Source organism: Lutjanus erythropterus, chromosome 9 (assembly GCF_056507025.1).
Source record: "Lutjanus erythropterus isolate fLutEry1 chromosome 9, fLutEry1.hap2, whole genome shotgun sequence".
Taxonomy (NCBI): domain Eukaryota; kingdom Metazoa; phylum Chordata; class Actinopteri; order Lutjaniformes; family Lutjanidae; genus Lutjanus; species Lutjanus erythropterus.
The window spans coordinates 33,988,152-34,009,392 of NC_139325.1; the positions used below are offsets into that span (position 1 = coordinate 33,988,152).

General features: G+C 37.7%; 2 protein-coding genes across 4 annotated transcripts in view; both read right to left on the reverse strand.

The window, feature by feature from the left end:
- Positions 1 to 305: 305 nt before the first annotated feature.
- rbp5 (retinol binding protein 1a, cellular) lies at positions 306 to 5,655 on the reverse strand. The gene is made up of 4 exons (XM_084727260.1): positions 5,309 to 5,655; positions 3,932 to 4,116; positions 1,589 to 1,690; positions 306 to 658 (listed from the first exon to the last, which is right to left on the reverse strand). Exons 1-4 carry the CDS (start codon positions 5,382 to 5,384, stop codon positions 608 to 610), a joined length of 414 nt encoding a protein of 137 aa, XP_084583386.1. The 5' UTR covers positions 5,385 to 5,655; the 3' UTR covers positions 306 to 607.
- A 3,076-nt stretch (positions 5,656 to 8,731) lies between these two features.
- ptpn6 (protein tyrosine phosphatase non-receptor type 6) overlaps positions 8,732 to 21,241 on the reverse strand; it is a 31,240-nt gene continuing 18,730 nt past the window's right edge. For all 3 annotated transcript variants that reach the window (XM_084727261.1, XM_084727263.1, XM_084727262.1), the window contains 12 exons: positions 20,769 to 20,952; positions 18,768 to 18,884; positions 18,348 to 18,476; positions 16,708 to 16,804; positions 16,474 to 16,553; positions 16,153 to 16,299; positions 14,804 to 14,935; positions 14,550 to 14,704; positions 12,613 to 12,680; positions 12,356 to 12,507; positions 11,937 to 12,001; positions 8,732 to 9,054 (listed from right to left, as the gene is read on the reverse strand). In XM_084727261.1, the coding sequence (XP_084583387.1) occupies positions 8,958 to 9,054; positions 11,937 to 12,001; positions 12,356 to 12,507; positions 12,613 to 12,680; positions 14,550 to 14,704; positions 14,804 to 14,935; positions 16,153 to 16,299; positions 16,474 to 16,553; positions 16,708 to 16,804; positions 18,348 to 18,476; positions 18,768 to 18,884; positions 20,769 to 20,952 (1,423 nt within the window). In that variant the 3' untranslated portion in view covers positions 8,732 to 8,957. The remainder of the gene's footprint in view (positions 9,055 to 11,936; positions 12,002 to 12,355; positions 12,508 to 12,612; positions 12,681 to 14,549; positions 14,705 to 14,803; positions 14,936 to 16,152; positions 16,300 to 16,473; positions 16,554 to 16,707; positions 16,805 to 18,347; positions 18,477 to 18,767; positions 18,885 to 20,768; positions 20,953 to 21,241) is intronic.

Here is a 21,241-nt window from a genome sequence, read left to right on the forward strand (position 1 = left end):
TGATTCTGTCTGAATGTGGCTTTAACTCACTCCTACAGAAAACACAATTTTTCTTCTTACTTGCTGACATAATGTTGTAACACATTTGCATATATTTGGGATGGGCTTTGGGCCTTCAAGAGACAGGAGCAAAAACAGAGTGTTTTAGACAAAGGGTGAGGCCAGTATGAGTCTTTTTATGTGAAAGCACGTTAATTCTGTTCTCCTAGAAACCCAAAGTAAAAGTATGAGCTTGAAAGTAAGCATAACATGTCCACTTTAAAACTTGGAGAGTGATGTATTAAAGAAGCACCAGTGACATCCGACAGATGTAGGATTTGTTTATAACATCATGAAGATAGATAGTGCAATATGAGGAAGTATGTTGGGAATGTTTACACAAGTATTTCTGCTCCGCTGCTCTCTTTTCATTAGTACCATCACACAGAAACAACATGTACAGATCAGTACTTTCACAGGCATTCAGTCTCATTATGATATTTCAAAATAATGTTGATGATTACAATTAAAAAAAAAACTATAAACATTATTCCAATGTTGCACCAGTCTAACTATATTCTATTTAGATTAAATTGAGGTTATTCGTGAAAAGACGTGTTCAGTTACTTCATTCCTTCTTGAAGACTTGCTTGGCAACCACACCTTGAACTCTCATCTCCTACAGAGAGGAAAGAGACCAATGAGGAGGAGGAGGAGGAGGAGGAAGAGGAGGAGGGGGGAGGCAGAGGAGACAGAACAGAGGGAGGGGAGGACAGGGAGGTGCAGGAGGGGCATAAATGAAACATGAGAATCAATAAGACAGGTTGGCACATCAAAGGAGAGTTAAATGAGCGATACACAAACCTGGGATTGTATCCAAAATACATTCCCAACCCCCATCTCTCCCTCTCCTCATCCTTTGACCTCGTAATCCGTCTTCCACCCCCCCCCCCCAAATCTACTTATCTCCTCCTTTCAGCCCGCTCTTTCCTCCAGCTCCCCCTCGCTCACTCTTCATTAAGGCTCTCGCTGCTCCCTTCTGCTGCTTTGTGTAACCTTTAAAAATCCACCATTTCAGAGCCCTGATCCTCGCTGGCATTTCTTTTTTCCAGTTCTCCCCTGCGTTTGGACACAACGTCAACAACAAGTTGCTTTGTCCTCGCTGCAGCAGAGGTATTAGAAATCCTGTGAGAGCTATTTAGTGGAACAATACTGATTGTTTTGCATCTTAATCTAAACTGGCAGATAATCTATGATCTTAAATCCTTTTAAAATAAGAAGAACCAATCAGTCCTCTCCCTCGGTGCAGAGTTATTGCAGCACTTTATTATTAAGACATGCATTCAAGAGTCTTCTCTCTGTTGTGTTTGCCTTTTTTGTTGGGGTTTTTCCCCTTCAGGCTGCACAAACCTTTTAATAAAGAACTTCTTGCCGTGGTGCAACTGAATAGGGCAATGAATAAGCAAACACTGTTTTATTTGCATGTCCTCCCTCATTTAGCATATCAGCTTTGTCATCTTTTCCCCTTTTACATTTTCCTTGTTCAGGATTTCCCCTCCATCCTTCCCTCCCTCCCGCTACCCTTTTCACTCCATCCATACGTCCTCACCAAATGCAGCTTGTCGCCCTCCAGCCAGTGTGTCCAGCCTCGTCCTTCTTTCTCGCCCCGCTGTACACAAACCAGGTTATCTCCGTCCCAGCTCACTGTAGTCTGCATGAGCACAGAGATCGCTGTGTTACTGTGTGCAATTAGTATGTAAAGTAGCTCACAAGATCGATCACACACGGACAGGAGGCTTTGTGCGGCGTGAAAGGGTGGCCATGAGTTCAAAACCTTTTATTTTCCTTTTCTTTTGATTCCGTTTTCTCTTTTTTCTTGTCTTGTCTTCTTGTTTTGTTTCGCAAGATAATGCTGCTAATTCTGATGCATGCACTCATTTCCTGAATGGATTGTTTGTTTGCAGAAAATTTTAAAAAATAACTACAAGGAAATGTGAAGGGCAGTTACCTAAAATTCTTCCTCCAGACAACATATTACAGACAATAATTACAACAATGTATTTTACAGAATGTATCTATCAGTTATATTAAACAGTAAAAACTGAGACACAGTCCAGCACAGTACTTAACAACAATGCATCCCACAATGCACCCGTCTTTTACGTCAGTATAGTGATTCGATCATAGTCATGAGACACACAAACACACACACACATACATGCAAGTACACTAACCCTGTCATTAACACACTGGGAGCTTACACTCGTGACAGGACCTGAGATTTTCATAAGATAAGCGAGATAAAAGAGACAATAAACACAAGCAATGAAAGAAAAAAGGAAAAACAAACGACATTCATGGTTGGCCTTTAGACTTGTACGACGAAGGAAAATATTGGTTTTGTAGAAGAACTGATAATATGAAAGCAAATAAATTCCATATTTTGGACGGTTGGTATGATGTACTAAACTGAGACTGTGAAGCACAGGAATGAGAGGAATTAAAGGAGACAAGAGCTGCGTGTGGAATGAGAATGAAATTAATATGTCATGAAAAAAGGTGGAAGGATTCTTTTTTAAGGATCTATGAACAAATAAATCAATCTGGAGACGGCTCACTGAATTAACACTGAGGATACATAACCAAAGAACTGGAGGCTGAGATGTTCGTCTTCGATGTACTCAACTTAATTTTCTTAAAACTAAATTAATCTTTGTTGGTGCAACCCAGTCCAAGATTTGTTTTAATCAGAGTTTAGCAAAACTAGGTTTAAAATGAATAAATCCAGATTTTAAATTCAGCAGAGCTCTGTTGCACTATTAAAAACTCAGTTCCAACTTTATTGATGTAAACTAAACTCAAGTTTAATCAATAAGGAGATGCTTGTGTACCAAAATTAAAATAATTAAGTAATAAATTTGAGTGCTGTCAGGACCTAGTCAGTATTAAAAAAAAGTGAGAGAAAAACTTTTCTAACAAAACGAAATGATACATTTTTAAATTGCCAGCTAGCTATAAAAAGAAACATACTGCATGGTATCTAGCTAGAAAGTCAAAAAGAAATGTTACATTGTTTGTTAGCTAACTAAAAAGTTTTGTTTTTTTTTAAGTTTTATTGTTTTGTTGTATTGTATTGTTTTATTGTCTTAGTTAGCCTCCTCTTGATGGCTCAGCAGAGAATTATATTTACTCAGTTCATCTCAAAAAGGCAGATTTTAAAAGTTAAACTTCCTCATGTGTGAGTTCAGTGTTGATCTGCTCACATTTCAAATTGGAGATTAAAATTTTGGTGCAACAGAATCAAATTTAATTTGGGATTAGAGTAAAAACAAAACTTAAGTTTAAAGAGAGATCTAAATGTAATCTTTCTTAATTTTAATCTAATTAAACCATGATTCAATCGAGGTTAAAATAATTCTCATTGGTGCAAATCAGCCTTAATGCTCATTTCTGAAGACAATAAACGGCCTGAAGTTTGGTCTGATGATTAGCCCAAGCTATGTTACCATAATTAATATACGGATAAACCACTGAACACGAGAACAGAGCGGCTACTTCAGTGAAGTTTTCACCTCTTGGTCATTTTTGTGGTTATGGCCCTGATATGAGGTTTCCACGATGACGAATCATCGAGCAAAATGTCGAGAAGTTTGTGCAGAAAGCACATTAGTTATGGGTTGAAGACTATTATAGTGTTTCTATTAATTTCTTTCTCTTTCTCACACACATCACTCTTTTCAGGCCAGAGCCCCAGATTGAAGCAGCAGGAGGTGATTACAGCACAAAAAAATCCCCACAGGAGGCGTCTCGACTTTCCTCAGACATTCCAAAAACACAAAGCAAACTTGTTTAACAAGTCATGATACTGTATATTCACTGTATCAGCAGCACACATGTCCAAACAAGTGAATGTGCATATTCGCAAAAACAACGGCAGCGCGCACACACACACCTGACAGGTACGGCCGTCCACCGGCCCCAGGTCTTCAGTGAACTCTTGTCCGATGGTGAAATCCATGTTGAAATTCTTGAAGGTGGTGAGAGTGCGGATCTTCATGGCTCCCGTCGCCGGGTCGTGAGTGATGTCTTTGGTGGGCTTCAACAGACACACAATCTTCCTCAGGGCAAAGTTAATATCTGAAAAAAAAAGAGGCAATTCGTAAGAAAATGAATAGAACACGAGCTATTGTTGCTTTATTAAAAGCAGCCAGACACAATCAGTGCAGACAAAGAGAATACATCCTCTGATCTCTGTGTGTGTGTGTGTGTGTGTGTGTGTGTGTGTGGTGGCGGGGGGGTCTGGGGTCATATAAAGGACAAGGTGGTGACTTCATTACTTTAATATGTGCTGCTTGCAGCTGGGCGATATGTATTATAAATATTATCTCGACATTTTTAGGCTGTTCTGCAAAATACAACATATAAATATACACATTTTCTCTAAAATTACATATCACTAAGACTGGCTGAGACAAAAGCTGCTACAAAAGTACTAGCATCAAAATGAAGTACTCATGCACAATTGCATATTTCAGATAAGCTAGATGTTGAAAAGTTCTTAACTGCATTGCTGGCTTTAAAAGTGCAATAATACCAGTAATGTATGAAAGATGTGGGACATGATAAGGTCTGAATGGCGTTTGGGTATGAATGAGTTGATAAAAGTTGAAAAGAGTACGAATTGCTGAAAAGGTGGTAAAGGGATGAAGGACATGATACACAGTGTGAGCTAAAATAACGTCAAGTCAGGGCTGGCTGAGACAAAATGACTAAAAAATATGAGCATAAAAATTAAAAGTTAGTAAAAGTACTCAATATGTAGAATTGCCCATTTCAGGTATGGAAGTTTCTGAAGAAATTGCAGTGTGAATGCAAGATGCTGAAAAGTGCATTACTGCACTGCTGACTATAAAAGTGGAACAGTACCAATAATGTATGAAAGATGTGGAACATTAAGGTTTAAATGGAGTTTATTGCTTAAAGTATGAATGAGTGTATGGATAGTTGAAAAGGATGAGATAAATATTAGTGCTTTCACAAAATATTAATAACATTTTTGATAAATAACCATCAGTAATGTGGATACGATGACCAACTTTACTGTAATGCAGCTTTTAAAACAATGAAAAGACAAAAGCTTGTGCCACGACAAGCAAATGAAGGTGGTCAACATCAAGAAATCAGTGATTTAAGATGAAAAAGAAGCAACAAAAATATATAAAGTTGTTCAGAATACAATCAAACACAAGTCAGAGTGTGTTTGTTATGGAGGAAGGCTTTAACTGCTCCAGTAAGACTTTTATTAAAGAGTTTTAGTTGAGTATCTTACCTAAAGCTGCGAGGTAAGCGTCCATATTATCCTGCTCCACCATGTGAAACACGCCGGTGTAATTAGGTTTGGACATTTTGCTGTTCCTTCAAAAAACCTCCAGACGAGCTGAAATGTCTGTCTTTCCCTCCGTCTCGCCTCGAGCTCAGTCTGGATCCCACAGATGAGCTGCAGCCCGGTTTGATATCGCTTTCACTTACGCAACGTCTTTTTTGGACAATGCCTGGATCGGTCTGCGTAAAACGAGACCGGCTGCCGTTTTTGTTGCACGGAGTTTGCGGTTCCTGTGCGTCCCTCTCTGCTGGACTCCTCTCTGGTGGACACTCACTCGCTCACTGGAGTTTGGAAACCGTTTGCAGTCAGCTGTGATTCAGTGTTTCTGCAGGACCACATGCAGAGGTGAGGGGCGGGTCATGCATCTCTGCCTCACTCAGGAGGGGTCAGTTGCAACAGAGGCGGTGCTTCGGATCCCTGAAACATGTGGTGGGTGGAGTGAAGAAGGACCCAGCACACATATTATACTTATTACAGTGTGTGTGTGTGTGTGTGTGTGTGTGTGTGTGTGTGTGTGTGTGTTCACATGCTTTCTACTTAAAAGTAAAACTTTTAAAAGTGAAAGTCACGTGTTCCAAATTTTACTTATGGCTACAGAAGAATTAGCATCAAAATGAAAAGTTAAGTACTGTTTGTGATCTTATTGCTCTGAATCTGAAGAAACTGCAGTGTGAATGCTGGATGCTGCCTTTAAACTCTGAATAAAGCCAAAAGTGTATAAAGATTTAGATTATTGTGTTTCCAACTAGACTTTTTTTTTTCTCTGTGATATCAGGTGAAATCTCAGAGATGATGGTTACATTATTAATTTGATTATTCTGTTCGGGAAAAGATTTATTTTCATTGCTGCCAGTGAGGATTCCTTTAACATCAGTTATTTTAAAATGTTTATTGAGCGTCATTTTACTTTGGAAGGACAAAAAGAAATGATGACTTTAAAAATCAACAGGGAAAAGTGGAGAATTATTGAAGCTGAAGGGTGAAAGAACCTCAAAGGTAAAATTTTCTCTCTCTACATATAATATTGAAATTATATTTAATTTAATTTAATTTAGTTACTTATCTAGATTATTGGGTCTGTTTTGATGTATTAGTTGTGACGACATACATTGTGTGTTTGTGTTTATATAGTTTTACTTGTGTATTTGTTTTATTTCAGTGTGATTCTGGTGTATTGTTTGTTCATTTGTTTTTTGCTTTTTCTGTTATTATTGTCTGTCTGCTGATGAGTTGTGTGTTTTTGTTATTAATTAAATTTAAAAAAAAAGATGATTGTAATGTTTAGTTTATTTGATTTATAAAAAGACAGTGTGCAATGGCATTGATCACTGCTTAAAATCCAGTTTTTCCACATCACTGAAAAAACTGTGATAAGTTGTGATATTTTTGTGTGTCTGGGAGCACGTTCCACTCTGATGGCTTTACATGGAAAAGCTGATTGAGAAAAACCACAGAGTTCATGGCTTAAAGTATGAATGAGTTGATAAAAGTTGAAAAAAAAAAAAAAGCAGGTTATAAATGGTTGAAAAAGTTTGAGAGTGTAGTGTTGTGTAAGCTGGGAGCTGAACTACATTAGCTCTGTATGAAGAAGCAGCTGAAGGAGTATGTAGGAATATTTGGAAAAGTGAGAATTGGTCTAATTAAGATGAATATGATTTAAAAAGTTGAATAAAGCTCAGTGTGTTAAGGTTTGACCTGAATATCAGGTTCAAAGTATGAATCAATAGTTGAGTTGGAGGGTGGAGGATCTAGTCGGCTGATCTTAATCAGCTTCAGGGTTCAGTGAGGTTGTAGTGTTTTTCCTCATTCACTGCCATCATAACTAACTATTTTGAAAATGTATGAATATGATTTAAAATTTGAACAAAACTCGATGTTGGAAATACGTTGGACATTTTAAGCTTTCTAGTCAAAAGTTTGCACGAGGGAAAGGGGTGAAGGATGCAAAAACCATGTTAGAATACCAATTATAGTTTGTTTGTTTTTTGTTTTTTTGTAGAACATATAAATGCTTCCAGTATTGAAACCCAGTGACTTACAATCATTAATGCATTAACATTTATATGACTTTAATGCTGCAGATGATAAAGGAGGAGCTTATTTCTCACAGAGTAGCTTGTGCATCTCAACAAGGGATCAATAAAGTCTTAATCTATAATAATCCATCAAAATGTATTTGTTGATTATATACTGTATTGTATTGTAATCTGAACGTTCAAAGTAACTAAAGATATCTAATAGATGTAGTGGAGTTTCCCTCTGAACTGCAGTGCAGCAGAAGTATAAAGTATAATAAAATGGAAATAGTCAAGTAAAGTACAAGTACCTCAAACCTGTAGTCAAGTGAGGCCTACAGTACTCGAGTAAATGTACTTAGTTACTCTCCACCACTGGGTTGCGTCAAGGCAAAAGGCCAAGTTTTATTGCACATTTAAGGAGACAGACTCCTGTTCAAACTCTGAGGATCAAAAACACTCACACGATGCAGAAATACTGAACCATTCAATTTCCCAGCACTGCCTATAGAGATTAAAGGGTCAATCTGTATTTTTTCGGCTCTACAAATAACAAGCAAATTTTAAAAAAACAGCATTTTTGTGTTTGTGAATGATTTAAAATACTGATGTAGTAGGGATGATTAAAAAAAAATTGCAGCTCCTGTTGTCTAAAATTCAGTTTGTTTGGAGCGTTTTAAAAACTAATAAACTGAGGTTCAAAGTTCATTCGTGACTTAAGAAACAGCAGATGATAAAACACTGATAGGGTTAAATCACTGTCTGAGAAATACTGATGTAATCAAACCCTTAACGACATCACACTGTCTGGTGTTAACACGAAACAGACCTTTCAATCAATTTTGGGAATGAGAGGGGTCCTGATATTTGGGAGGTTTTGATGTTTGAAAAGGGTCAGATTTAAGAAAAGAGAATGATTGGTGACAGGAAAAACAAATGTGGGCATTAAAGGGAAAGTGCTGGGTTTTATTGTTGCTGAATCAAACAAAAACTTTGCTTTTTCAAAACTTTGTTGCTCTGTCACGTCTCAGATCTACACATGTACCTCAGAGGGTCGTGTATTAAGGGACAGCAAACAATCAATGACAAGTTAAAGGTATTTCTAATGGTTGTTTAGTGGCACATAAATGGAATAGATGTCTCTGCTACCATCAAATAAACACACTTGATGTTCTCCTGTTTATTATTTTACATCTAAATATCAAATATTATAAGCTAAAGGATGAAAAAAATCACTTTATCATCTTAAAGTTATGAAATGTTGGGATCTGCTGCTAAAACCTGAGAGCTGATCAAACATGATCAAAAAGCAGCAACATTTCTAAATTTTAAAAAACACAATTACACAGCAAAGTTTTTACACATGTTCTGGCTTTATTTTAAACAAACACATCAACCAGGAAGCCATGACACATATCAGATGTTAAAGGCATAATCCTGACTCTGATTTTACACCTTTACTTTTTTATTTTGTTTAAGATTTCCAGTAAAATATAAATTCTTTAACAAAAGAGTCCCTGCATAAATATAACAATATGACGTACTTTGGTAAAAAAAAAAAACAACTTTCTCAGTCTTTTCTATCTTTTTCTCACTGAGCCACTTTTCTTGTCGGACTTTTGCTTCTTTGTATCTTTCTTTCCCTTTGACAGATTCTCGTAAACGTCTTCCTTGTTTCTGGAAAATAGACAAAGAAGGAGCTGATTAGCCATTTCCTCCATCCTGTGTATTTTTAAACACACCAACTTTGATTAGACACAGTTTTATTAGAAGTGAATCAACAACACTGGAGAGGTCAATGAACAGGGCTGCTGCAGGAGAACGATTTAAAAAGACCAACCAACCGTGAATCAATCACTCAAAGCTGGCAGCCAAATATTCAGCGCTCCAAGTGGGTCAAAGTTTACAGTGTTGTGAGCTGTTTCGTCTTTTCTAATTGGTTAATTAGAACACTGCTCAGTTCAGAGGGGTAGAGGTCACAAAAACATTATTCAGACACAAACTGGGTGTCATGAATTTGTTTGTAGACTTCAAATATATGTATCGTCCTGTTTGTTCATCATGAGGACAGAGAACTATTTCAGTGTCCTCAAGTCAGAAGCTGATGGTTCTGAGTCGGGTTTCTAAATGCATCCCGGTGCATCTCAGGAAAAAAAAAAGATGGATGCTTGGCACTAACTAATATATCAGTAAAAACTGTATTGCAATTCTCTGAATTTCACAAGTATCACCACAACAGCTGATTAAGACACTTAAAAAGAGGCAGGAGGTGTAGGCGAGTACCACACGCTCACAGAGACTTCTATCAAGCACAAATCCACTGAATAGAAATGGAATGGGAACAGCAAATACAAAGTTATTACAGCACCTTTCATATACTGAAAATTGATTGATTGATTGATGTTCACTGTGTGCACGGCCATATTTATGTTGGTGAACTCCGTTAGCTGAATCTTGCCCGAGTTTCAAACTTGGAATTCCAACCTGAATAATTGTTCCCTATTGCAGTTTTCCTTGTTGGGAGTCTTTTTTTTTGAGTTGGATACAATGGATTGCAGCATATGGAAAGACTATTGTGTTGCATTATGGGAATTGTAGGATCCAGCTTTTTTTTTTTTTTACCAATGCTAAAAACTGAAAGTCAAGATATCTCAGCTTCTGTTGTATTGATTTTGATCACTCTATTTTAGGTCTGTCATTATGGAGAAATTATAAATTTCCTCCTCTATCCCGGAAGTGTGACTACGGCTTTGACTGGAGCTGAGAAACACAAATAAAACAAAGACAGACAAACACTCAAATTGCCTCTAATGTCCAGCTAGCCTGGACAATTAAGCTGAATTTCCGCCACATGATTTGGCTCATCTTGATTCCACTCCACTCACTTCGGGCACATTTAAATAGTTTTTCGCCCGTTGATAGTACTCCACAAACGTAAGTGGAACTGATCGTCATAGTGACGCTATTATAGCAGTTGGGAAATAATGTAAAACTTTACTTTGGTCCTGGGAAGCTGCAGCCTTTATTCACTGACCAACTGTCCAACTTAATTGCTCACCATAATTCACCATCACACTCGCTGTCACACCGTCCACCACACGCTCACTGTGCACACAGAAAGCAGCTGGGATATGACGGGACGGTGTTCTTGATAAGTCGGCACTTTGTCAATAGACCAGGGTGCGGTTTTGCAGGCTGCCATTTTCGAGTCAATAAAAAATTGTGGGTGCTATTAATGGTAGCTTGGCTATTTAAAATTGTCAGGTTTGTGCAGGAGGTCCTGTGTCACACAACCTGTCACACTTTTCATGTCACATTTGAGTATGGGCTGCACTACTAATCGCAATACTATCGAAAATGCAGTATGGTCAAATACAATATCCAAATCACAGAACCAGAACCAATTTGCAATTTAAAAAAAAAAGAAAAATGTGTAAGAAAGCAGCATTATAATGAAATACTGTGGTGCTGCATCGATGTCCTGGCCCATAAATCTTGTTCTTCAGATGTTGATTTGGTACAGACCCCAACAAGTATCACGTCACCATGATTTTAATAGTTTTTTCTTCACTACAAATTAAAACTGTAATGCAAAAATGATAATTTCCACTAAACATATCACATATCATATTCACAATTTCAGTCAAAAAATGACTATATGATTTAATTGCGCAGCCCCAACTTTCAGTATCAGCTCAGCTCGCTTAAAAAAAAGTGTACGATCAACAATAGAGAAGTCAAGTTGAGCCATACCATACAGAAGAAACTCCACCACCCACCAACAAGAAACAAGATACCCAAGTGGAACTAGATTCACTGTGCACTGCTTTAGTTTTCGTTGGATACTTTACAGAGGAAGTGCCAGTCTGTGTGTGGCAAAGAATTTATCATTTATATCTGTGCAAAAAGCGTGTGCCAATCACAGAATAAAAGAATATTTTAACCTGCTGGTGGTGCTACATGAAAACTGAAGCAACCCATCCAATAGTTGTTTAGGTATTTCAGTCTGGACCGAAGTGGTGGACTGAGGCGTGTAGTGCCACACCATTAGTGTGGCTAAAAATATAAATCAGTTGCCTACGGCCTTACGCTGTACTGGTACAAACCGGTACTTTCATACATTGTGAGAAAGGCTCTACAGTTCATACATTAATCAGATTTTACGCAACAGTTAATTTTCCAGCTGCATTTCTAGTTAAGTGGTTAAACGAACGGTGCAAACTATTATAAGAGTCATTTGAGTATAAAATCAGAATAGAATAAATATTTTTTTGCAGTGTCGTCCCACAGGATAGAAAAGAATTAAAACGAGATGGTGTCCAGCTGCAACTACACTGCCTCCTCCCTCCTCAAAATGAGACTGCTGACATTTGGCTGGAGACGCTGACTAAGTCATGCTTTTAAAAGAAAGTAGGGCGGCAGTGTGAGGTTTAGAGGAGCCATGTGAATGTATTACCGACATCCAGTACAAACACAAACACACACCCACACACACACACACACACACACGCACACTGTATCATACGCAGAGACACACACACACACCCACGTCCACTCACTTTGAGACCTTCCTGCTGGCTGGTTGGTGTTTGAGTTGCAGATTTCCATACTCTGTCTCAGTTTCCTGGGGAAGAGAGAAACAGAGACGTTTCTGATATTACTCAAACACTGAGAGGTCATGAGACTGGTTTAGTCTGCAGTGTGTGGTCGGTGTTTTTTTTCTGCCTCTGGGTCAACGTTCATCTTTCACAAGCCACTCTCTGATAACGTATCATCTGCTGGCATTGAACTAACCGGCTCTGGTGTTTAAATCAGCCGTCAAAAGTGCAAAGACCTATTGACATACACATCTCCATTTTCTTTTCTTGAAACTGTTTGCTCTGCATCGATCTATAAATCAACAACAAGAAAAGACCAATTTCTGGCCTGTCTCTGACTGTCTTCGTCTTTCTGGATTTCCTTTATCCCTGTTTCTCACCATGTAGGCGCAGTCTTTGGCCTTGGCGGTCTGAATGTACTCTGACACAGACAGATAGATGAATTTGTACTGGGCCTCTGTCTGCACCATGCCTGAGCGCTGCTCTCGCACCATCTGGATGTATTTTGGGATGTCGATATCACAGTCCTGACCTGCGGCGAGAAGTGACAAAGAAAGAAACATTGAATGGAGGAAAGGGAGAAATGGAACGGTTTTGTTTCTACTCAAGGACAGATTTCTTTAAGAAGAAGTTTTACCTATAGTGTCAATGGTCTCAAGGATCATGTCAATCACCACAATTGTGCCTGTTCGACCAATTCCAGCACTAGAAATTCACAGAAGAAACAAGGTTAACATATCTGTTGATCATTAAGGCTAGTTTAACAAAAACTGAACATCATTAACTGTCCTAATAAAACTAGAGCAGTGCGCCAGCATCCTCATCCTCTGGAAAATTCAAGTTACAGCAGCAGTTGAGGGTTTGTCACATTGACCAGTTTTAGAACATGGTTTCTTTGCAGAGAGTTGTTGACGTGGAACCCTTCAAAGGGTAGAAAGATGAATCTGAGTGATCGTGAGATGAAATTAAGACAAAAATCCACCATACGTTTATTTTATATTTGTCCCTAATCTGTGCTTTTAACTGTAAAGTACTAGATAGAGCATTTTAGGCCACTAAAAACTTTCCAGCCACTGTAAGAAAAATATGAGAAGAACATCGCTCTGTTGCAACTCAAGCATATGCAACCTGTGATAAGAGGTCATAAATAAATATTGATTTAAGAAGATCACATGTCAACAACTGTGTTGAGGGGAAGCATGGGACATGTTATTAATGCGGTGCAGCTTTGTGAACATGCTTACACACCAAAATACTTACACAAGCATCATATAATCATTTAAACAACAACAAGCAGCTTCAGTATCCCTCACATCACACGGGGAAAATTCCACAAGGATAAACCTCTCAGTTGACTCAAAACCTTTTGTTCAGCTACCACTAATCTAAATCCTGAAACCAGGATCATTTTAATCTTAAACCTCCGAGTGACATCACCTAACTTTCGATTATGAAACATGAGTTTGGTAAACTTAGTGCTGTGACGTTTTTCACAACATCACGCGAGCACAGACATCTTCACGAGTTCCGACGTATTAAGGATTTACGATCGCCCTGATGACACGTGGTTTGACCCACCATTTGGCAAAACCACCATCTGGGAAACATATTGGTAATCAATTAGTTGTTTAGATCAGAGGCTTTCAAAGTGGGAGGCAGGCGTCCCCAGGGGGGCTACAAACATTTTCAGTGGAGGCTCAGTGAATGGAAGTGAAAAAATATAACATTAGTTATCAAAAGGAGCCCAAGTGAGTGTGATTTGGTTAAAGACAGTAGTTTGAGGAACATTTTACTGTTTCCCCACTTTTCCAGAGTCAGAAACTAATAACTGCCTTTGGAGAGAGAAACAACACAATCGTGATCCAACAGGCATCCAGGAATTGGAACAGCCAGAGACTTTGAAAACCACTGGTTTAGATCATTTATCAAGCAGAAAAACTGCTGCTTCCAGCCTCTGTTGATTTTCTAAATAGTACATTATTTTAAATAGAATATTCTGTTAGTTGCACAAAACATGCAACTTGAAGCTGGCCCATCTGGAATATTGTAATGACCACTTTTTCAATTTTTTTCTGATAAATCAATCAATCAAAATGATCAGTAGTTGCAGCCTTAATATTGCAATCAGTGCTCGAAGAATCACACAGCTGCACAGTTTCTGCTTCTGACTTGTTTGCTGGTTTGTGGTTTGTGTTACACTGTGGGCGCTGAAGACAGGTCCACACCACTTTCTGAAATGTCCAACTTAGTCTGTGACTTTTTAAAGCATAATTTGATTAAAATGCACCATGGAATATTAACTAACAAATAAACACTTTGAGAATTGTTGATTTGCATATTAAGAAAACTTACAAAGAGTGATGATTGGCTGATGAACTCATCAACTGTGCAGCAATGATAAAACATTATTTGTTATGTTTATCTAACCTTGTTAGCTTTATTCCTTCAGTTGTTTCTATTTTGTTGTTTATTAGCGCATTGATATTGGAGTATTTTTGTGTTGTCGACTTTGTCATTATACTGGGTCTCCACCCTCCTGTTCATTGAGGCATTTCATCTGGAGCGGTCTCATACCTGCAGTGGATGATCATGGGTCCAGAATCAGGATATTCAGCCTGTTTAGCGTTCACTTGAGTGAGGAAGCTGAGGACGCCACCTGGCTCCTGAGGGACGCCGTGGTCGGGCCAGCTCAAGTACTGGTAGTGCCAGATGGTACGACAATGTTTCTGCTGCAGAGGAGAAAAGATTATGGGAACAGAGTGAAAGCTTTATGTCAGCACAGAGAAGAGTGAGTGCAGTGAGGTCGGAGGCTGGTGTTTGGAGGTTACCTGGTCCACAGGAACGATCTCCAAAACTCGGACTTTGTAGTCAGTGGCTTCTCTCTCTGACTTACAGGTCACTATGTATTGACCCACCTCCTTGGAGGCCTGAAGTTCTGGCCAGTATGGCACACATTTATTCTGCACGAAGATAAAGAATAAATCAAGGAAGTTATAACTTTATCTGCAGGTTAGGGCTGCAGAATTTACTGAAATATCAAAATTGCAATATCCAAATCATAGGAGCTGTGACTTTTTTGATGTGTTTGTTTTGTAATTATTTAAGTCATGTGACGTCTGAATTGCAGCCTCTTGCACTTTAAATTACATAACTTTTATCTTGTGTCATATTCCTGGTATTTTGTGCATTTTAATATGTTCTGTCTTCTTACAATCACTGAGGTAAATTCCTGTTTTACTCAAAGCAGGAACTGACTGACACAACAACAATATGAAAACTGTAACTACAAACAACAGTAACCCCTGAGGAATGGTGACTTCACTCAGGTCACAAAATGATGGGGAAAAAACAGAGGGGACACAAGAAAGAGTGACTCTACAGGGCAGAGTTCTATTTTTAAATTTTTTCATTAGTTTTTATTTTCTGTTTTAGTTTCCAGAGTGGGTTTTGCCCATTCAGTTTAGTTTTTGTTTAAAAAAAAAATGTTGTAGTTTAGTTTTTATCTGTTGCTGTGTTAGTTTAAGGTTGCTTTTATTATAATAGGGGGGGGGGGTATTTGTCAGGGAAAGATTAAAGAAGTTCAAAATAGGTATTACAACACACACACAAGACTTTGTGAAGTCAACTGACTCACAGTCATGCAGACTTCCCAGTCTCAGTAAACATCTGCACCAATGTCTCCTCATAATTATAGTGACAAATTTGATCAAAAGACTAAACTGAAAATATTTTCTGTATATTTCTATTTTATTTTAATTAGTTTTTTTTTTTTTGAAGTACACAGTGTTGTTTCAGTCAGTTTTCTTTTTTTCCTGAAATTCTAAAATGTTTTTCCACACCTAGTTTTAGTTTTAGTTAGCTGTAATAACCTAGAAGTTTAAAAGCTCTGGCAGGTTACACCAAAATCTGAAAGGATGAAAGCTAATTCTTAACAGTGACTCCAGATCTCTCCAGATGTTTTCCAGTTTGACTATAACACAAACTGTGTGACTCTGTTTTTAAATGGCAGAAGGAAAACCTTCCTGGTGAAAAAGTAATAAGAGATGCAAATTAATCACTAGATACTTGTGAGCTTTTTTTGGTATTTTGAGTGTCATATTTTCAGTAATTTCAAAAGAAAAAAAAAAAAATTCTTTGAGTCCAAATAAACTTTCATGATTGTTGTTTTGATACTGACCCGCCCCTTCTCGACCTCTCTTGTCGTCATGACGATCACCCTCGTGTTCTCCTGCCATACCATCTGCCAGAAGTCATTGATAGTTGTTGCTAGGCACCCCTGGGTGGCAATGTAAACTTTTTGGTCTCCGGCCTCCCACAGGGTGTTCTACAAACACACACACACACACACACACACACACACACACACACACACACACACACACACACACACACACACACACACACACGCTGCTTAATAAACAACAATAACCTTAAAGACTATAACACCATGAGTGATGAACATACAGTTTTGTTTGTTACTGTGAGGCCACTGACTTACTTTCACATAGTTGCCGTTTATGTAATCTGAACCCACAACATCAGGATCAGCGTTCTGCAGGATGACCCTGGTGTCATTGACTTGTGGACACAAGAGGACAGAGTGGAGAAGACGGTGATAGAATGAGTGCATTTTGTTAGTGTCTGTACCATCAGAATGTCATCAAAATGTGGTTTTGTTCATTGGATTTAGTTAATTTAGAGAATATCGATAGTGAAAAGATTAAAAACTCACAGGGAAGAATATTCTTGTATCTGTTTTTGCTCTTATTTTCAGGCCTCTGGCCCTCCTCTCTGCTCTTCTTCACCTTTGCCTCCAACTTTTGAAGAGCCTGGCAGGAGAGAGAGTGTGATCCACAATGTCACAGTACAAATTAACATAATACAGCATGTTATATAGTAATTGTAAACTGCTCTTTTTTGTTTGTTAGTACACATTTTACAGTATTTCACTAACAGTAATTAATGAAATAAGTCAATTAAACTGTGATTTTATGGTGAAACTACCAATAAAACTTCACAAAGAGAACAAGGTCTTACTGAAGCTGTGTCCCTACTATCAATCAAATCAATCAAATTTATTTATACAGCCCAAAATCACAATATGCCTCAGGGGGCTTTACAGTCTGCACAGTGTGCAGCACCCCCTGTCCTGTAGACCTTCTAAAGAGGAAGGAAAACTTTAAACAGGGACAAAATGGAAGAAACCTCAGGGAGAGGCACAGAAGAAGGATTCCCCCCCCCAGGATGGACAAGCGTGCAATAGATGTCATGTGTACAGAACAGCAAAATCACAAAAATGACAGTATTCATAATATATTTACAAGGAAAGTGAGCCCAGGAGGATGTCAAACAACATCTGTGTTGCCTGTTGGACCCGAACCATATGACCACCTCTCCACCATGGAGACGTCAGAGATAAGAGGTGATAGATATAATTTAACAGAAAATGAAATGGCAACTATTTCAATAATAATAAGCATTTTTAAGCAATAATTAGGAATGTGTGCTGTGGATTTTTCCATATTATTTCCATATTATATATATGTATATTTTAAGAACATTATTGTATAAAACTTCACAAGCATTTTGAGTATTTTGCAAAGAAATCAGATGAAATGTTTTGACGTAATACAGGAGATTTAAAAATCTGGTATTTATCTGCTATAATTTTATCAGAATAATAAATAATACATTTCCTAATATCTGTAATAATCCTGTTATTTATTGTGCATCCCTAGCAAACATGCCAAACATTCTCCAGTTCCAGTGTAAGTATTTGTTGTTTGTCATTAACTGACAATCTTGTTGTAGGACACAAAGAGCAATCTGAAGATGTCACACTGGGCATCTTTGGCTCTGTGATTGGCATTTTTCAGCATTTTCTCACTTTTTTTTCAGTGATGGAAAGTGCTCAAGTTCTGCACTTAAGTACAATTTTGAGGTATTTGTACTTTACTTGAGGATTTCCACATGTAGCAACTTTTGATTTAAATTTGCACCTGCAAATTGGTTTTCCAAATCTTTTCACTTGGAAAGTGTTATTTATTATGGACGCTGAGCATTTTAAATAAAATTAATTTGATCACTCTTCCAGTTTGAACATGGTTATTATGTAATATGACACTGGGACATGGTTTATTTCGCCACCACAAGATGGTAGTATACCACCTCTAGTTTTACCCCCAGTAAGAAAGTGAGACATGAGATGTTAGAAGGTTTTGGACACTTCAGTCAGTTTGTAAGGAGATATTTGAGGTATAATTTACTTTTTCCCAGTTTTAAACAATCCTATGCTTCTTCCACCACAGGTAAAGCATCCTGATATGAAATAAAACAGTCACGGAAAACATAAGTGTTGTCAGGCCAACTTACATCAAATTCCTCCCAGAAGCCCGCCTTGCTCTTCTCTCCCTCGCCCTCCTGCTGCTGCCGTGTGGTCTTATCCAGCTGTTTCACTCTGCTCTCGATATCTGCTGCGTTCACTCTGGTAGAGTAATACGGCTGCCAGGACAGACAGACAGACAGACAGAGGGAAAGGAAAAAAATTATCATAGAGATGAAAGACAAAGATGAGCCAATGAGCATATTACACAACACCATCATCATCATCATCATCAGTCAGGCCACATCAAGACGAGCTCAAAGATGTGAGTAATATTTCCTATCTGTGGGTTGTTCTGTTTCTCACAGCTCCATGAGGTTCAATTTGTTGAATTTCTGGTAAAAAATTAAATCAGATACATTTCAACATGTTTTTATCAACATTTCAAAGAAAAAAAAATCCCAGTTCACCTGTTTTAAATACACCCAGTTCCCAGAGATCTCCTCGATGCCTTTGCGTTTGTAGTACTCCACCAAGTCTGTCAGCGAGTCAAACATCTCTGACCCTCCCACTGTGTACTGGTCATTCTGAACACAAACAAACAAACAAACAATATACTTTTCTGGATAAACACACATTTAGAGAGGTTGTGGCAAACTGTCTGAGGGAGGGTGAAGGTGTGGGATGAATGATCGATGATATTAATCCTGCAATAGTTGTAGCTGTTTATATGTTTGCTTATTTGTTTCATAAACTTTTTTCCTTGTTTTGGTCTCTTTGTTTGTCTACTTGTTTTTTTTCCTTGTGTTTTAGCATCCATGATGTGTAAAAAAGCTACCATATAATTATAACTGTACATTATTTTATGCCCTTGTATTGAACTGTGATATCTACAGTGATATTACATGGTTTATAATTTTATTTAATTATTTCTATTTTATTTCAAAGGACTGCTGGTGACTGTTTTTTTTTAAATTACACACATATAATTCAAATATTAATTACAATTATTTTTATTATTATTAATTTATTTATATTAAAGAACATTAAAGAACACTATGTTAAACAGAAAAAATAATTTTAAATGAGCAAGATTTATTTATTATTTAACATTATTTAATTAAAGACTAAAGAATTTAGCTTCTAAACTGGTTCTGACCATCTGAGAATCAGTCATGCATAAAATGAAAACAAAGGCACTTTAATAAAACAAGTATTTGTACATGTCCTTTAATCAAAATGAAAATAAATTTGGAATATAAAAGATTATATTTTTACAGCACATATCATCAATATAAATACTGCACACTGTACATACTGTGTGTAAACATGTACATAGACTGTGTTTATAATCTATCTATTTCCTTTGCACTATTTTTAATGTTTACAACTTACCAACACCTGACTTCTATACAGAGGTTTTATTTATGTTGCTGGTTACTAGAGCATCTTATATATATTTATATATACACCTATTTTTTCCACACTGTTCTGTACATAACTACTGTGATCTCGACTCAGCTTTGTTGTCCTTGTTCTTCAGTGTTATGTCTATTTTATTCCTGTGTAAGCAGAGCAATGGAAAAAAACATTTTCCTTTTATCTGTACACATAATTGTCTAATAAAGCCGATTCTGATTCTGTAAAGAATACAAAAGTACCCAAACACTGATGTTTCTGTGACCTGCAGCTAATGCTGAAAGTACAATATGAAAAGAAGTTATTTTTTAGTCAAAAAATGAGAGTTCACAGGCAATAAAAATAATTTCCTTGACATGAAAGTGTACTGGTGTATTCACATTCGTCTAATACGAACAGCAGTTAACACACTCTGACGTTTAGAGCCGAGTGTGGTCGGAAAACTCGCCTGATCTTTGCCACGTGTTCATGAAAAGGCCTTTGTGACCCTTCCAGTAATCTCACATTAATCTTTTGCTCAAAAACAATGGATGTCATTTAAATGAGGCCTGAACGGTGTTTTCTGAGGCGAGCCGCCGCTAGAAATAAAATGCAAAGGCCTTGACGGTGACTGATGACTATGAAAATGAGTTGGAGAGACGGCTACGGTGTGACCTGTTTCTGCACTGTGAATATCATTAGCAGCCGTTCACAGTGAGCTTATTAACACCTAATAATGTCAGGATATGGTTTTTGGTTTCACAGATATTTTTCAGTCCGACATTAAACATTTTTTGTACCTGAGATCATCAAGTAAAACTGTGGCTGAAACTTATGAGAGTTGACAAATGAGAAACAGTCTTCTATTGCATAAGACGGGGGAAATGAGACTTTAAACTTATTTCAAAGAGCATAACACAACTCTGGGAATACCCCTTAGTATTTCTACATCATGTGAATCTGTCTCGGAGACTCCTAATTCAACAAAAGACTGACCAGAAACAACCACTAGTTTCATGCACGTATTGTCATACACGCCCCAGACACACATGGTCACACACTGAATCACGCACCTGACACATTATCTTGATGTGGGAGACCCTTTTCCCTCCAGTTTTGCTCATCTCATCCGTCAGAACCGACAGGACAAAGTCTCCAGGTTTGGACACCGACTCTCTGACCAGGAAGGTGTTCGGCTCGTCTCGCGCCACAAGCAGCTTCTCTGCATTTGGCCCAGACAGGTGACCATGGTACCACCTGAACAGAAAGGGACAGTATTTCAATTAAATGTATTTAAAATTAACCTTTAATTACTTTGGGGTATTTTGTAGTTTGCTGAGCTGAAAAAAAGAAGTAATTTGTAACAACATACTTTATTTGACACATTATTTAATATGTCGTTTTATATTTAAATAAGATTTTAAATAAGATTAAAGACACATATTTATTCCCACATTTAAACTGTAGAAAAAACGTAAAACAACAAGCCTGATCACACTGACAGAAACCACCCAGCATGCAGCCCTGAATCTCATCATTTCAGGGT

What these genes read in the sequence shown, in the direction of transcription:
- rbp5 (XM_084727260.1), bottom strand. Translation starts at nt 5,384, where the DNA reads ATGTCCAAACCTAATTACACCGGCGTGTTTCACATGGTGGAGCAGGAT. An exon ending in CGCTTACCTCGCAGCTTTAG is followed by an intron (nt 4,117 to 5,308) that starts GTAAGATACTCA and finishes TTTTTTTTTCAG; the next exon opens with ATATTAACTTTGCCCTGAGG. An exon ending in TGGACGGCCGTACCTGTCAG is followed by an intron (nt 1,691 to 3,931) that starts GTGTGTGTGTGC and finishes GTGCTCATGCAG; the next exon opens with ACTACAGTGAGCTGGGACGG.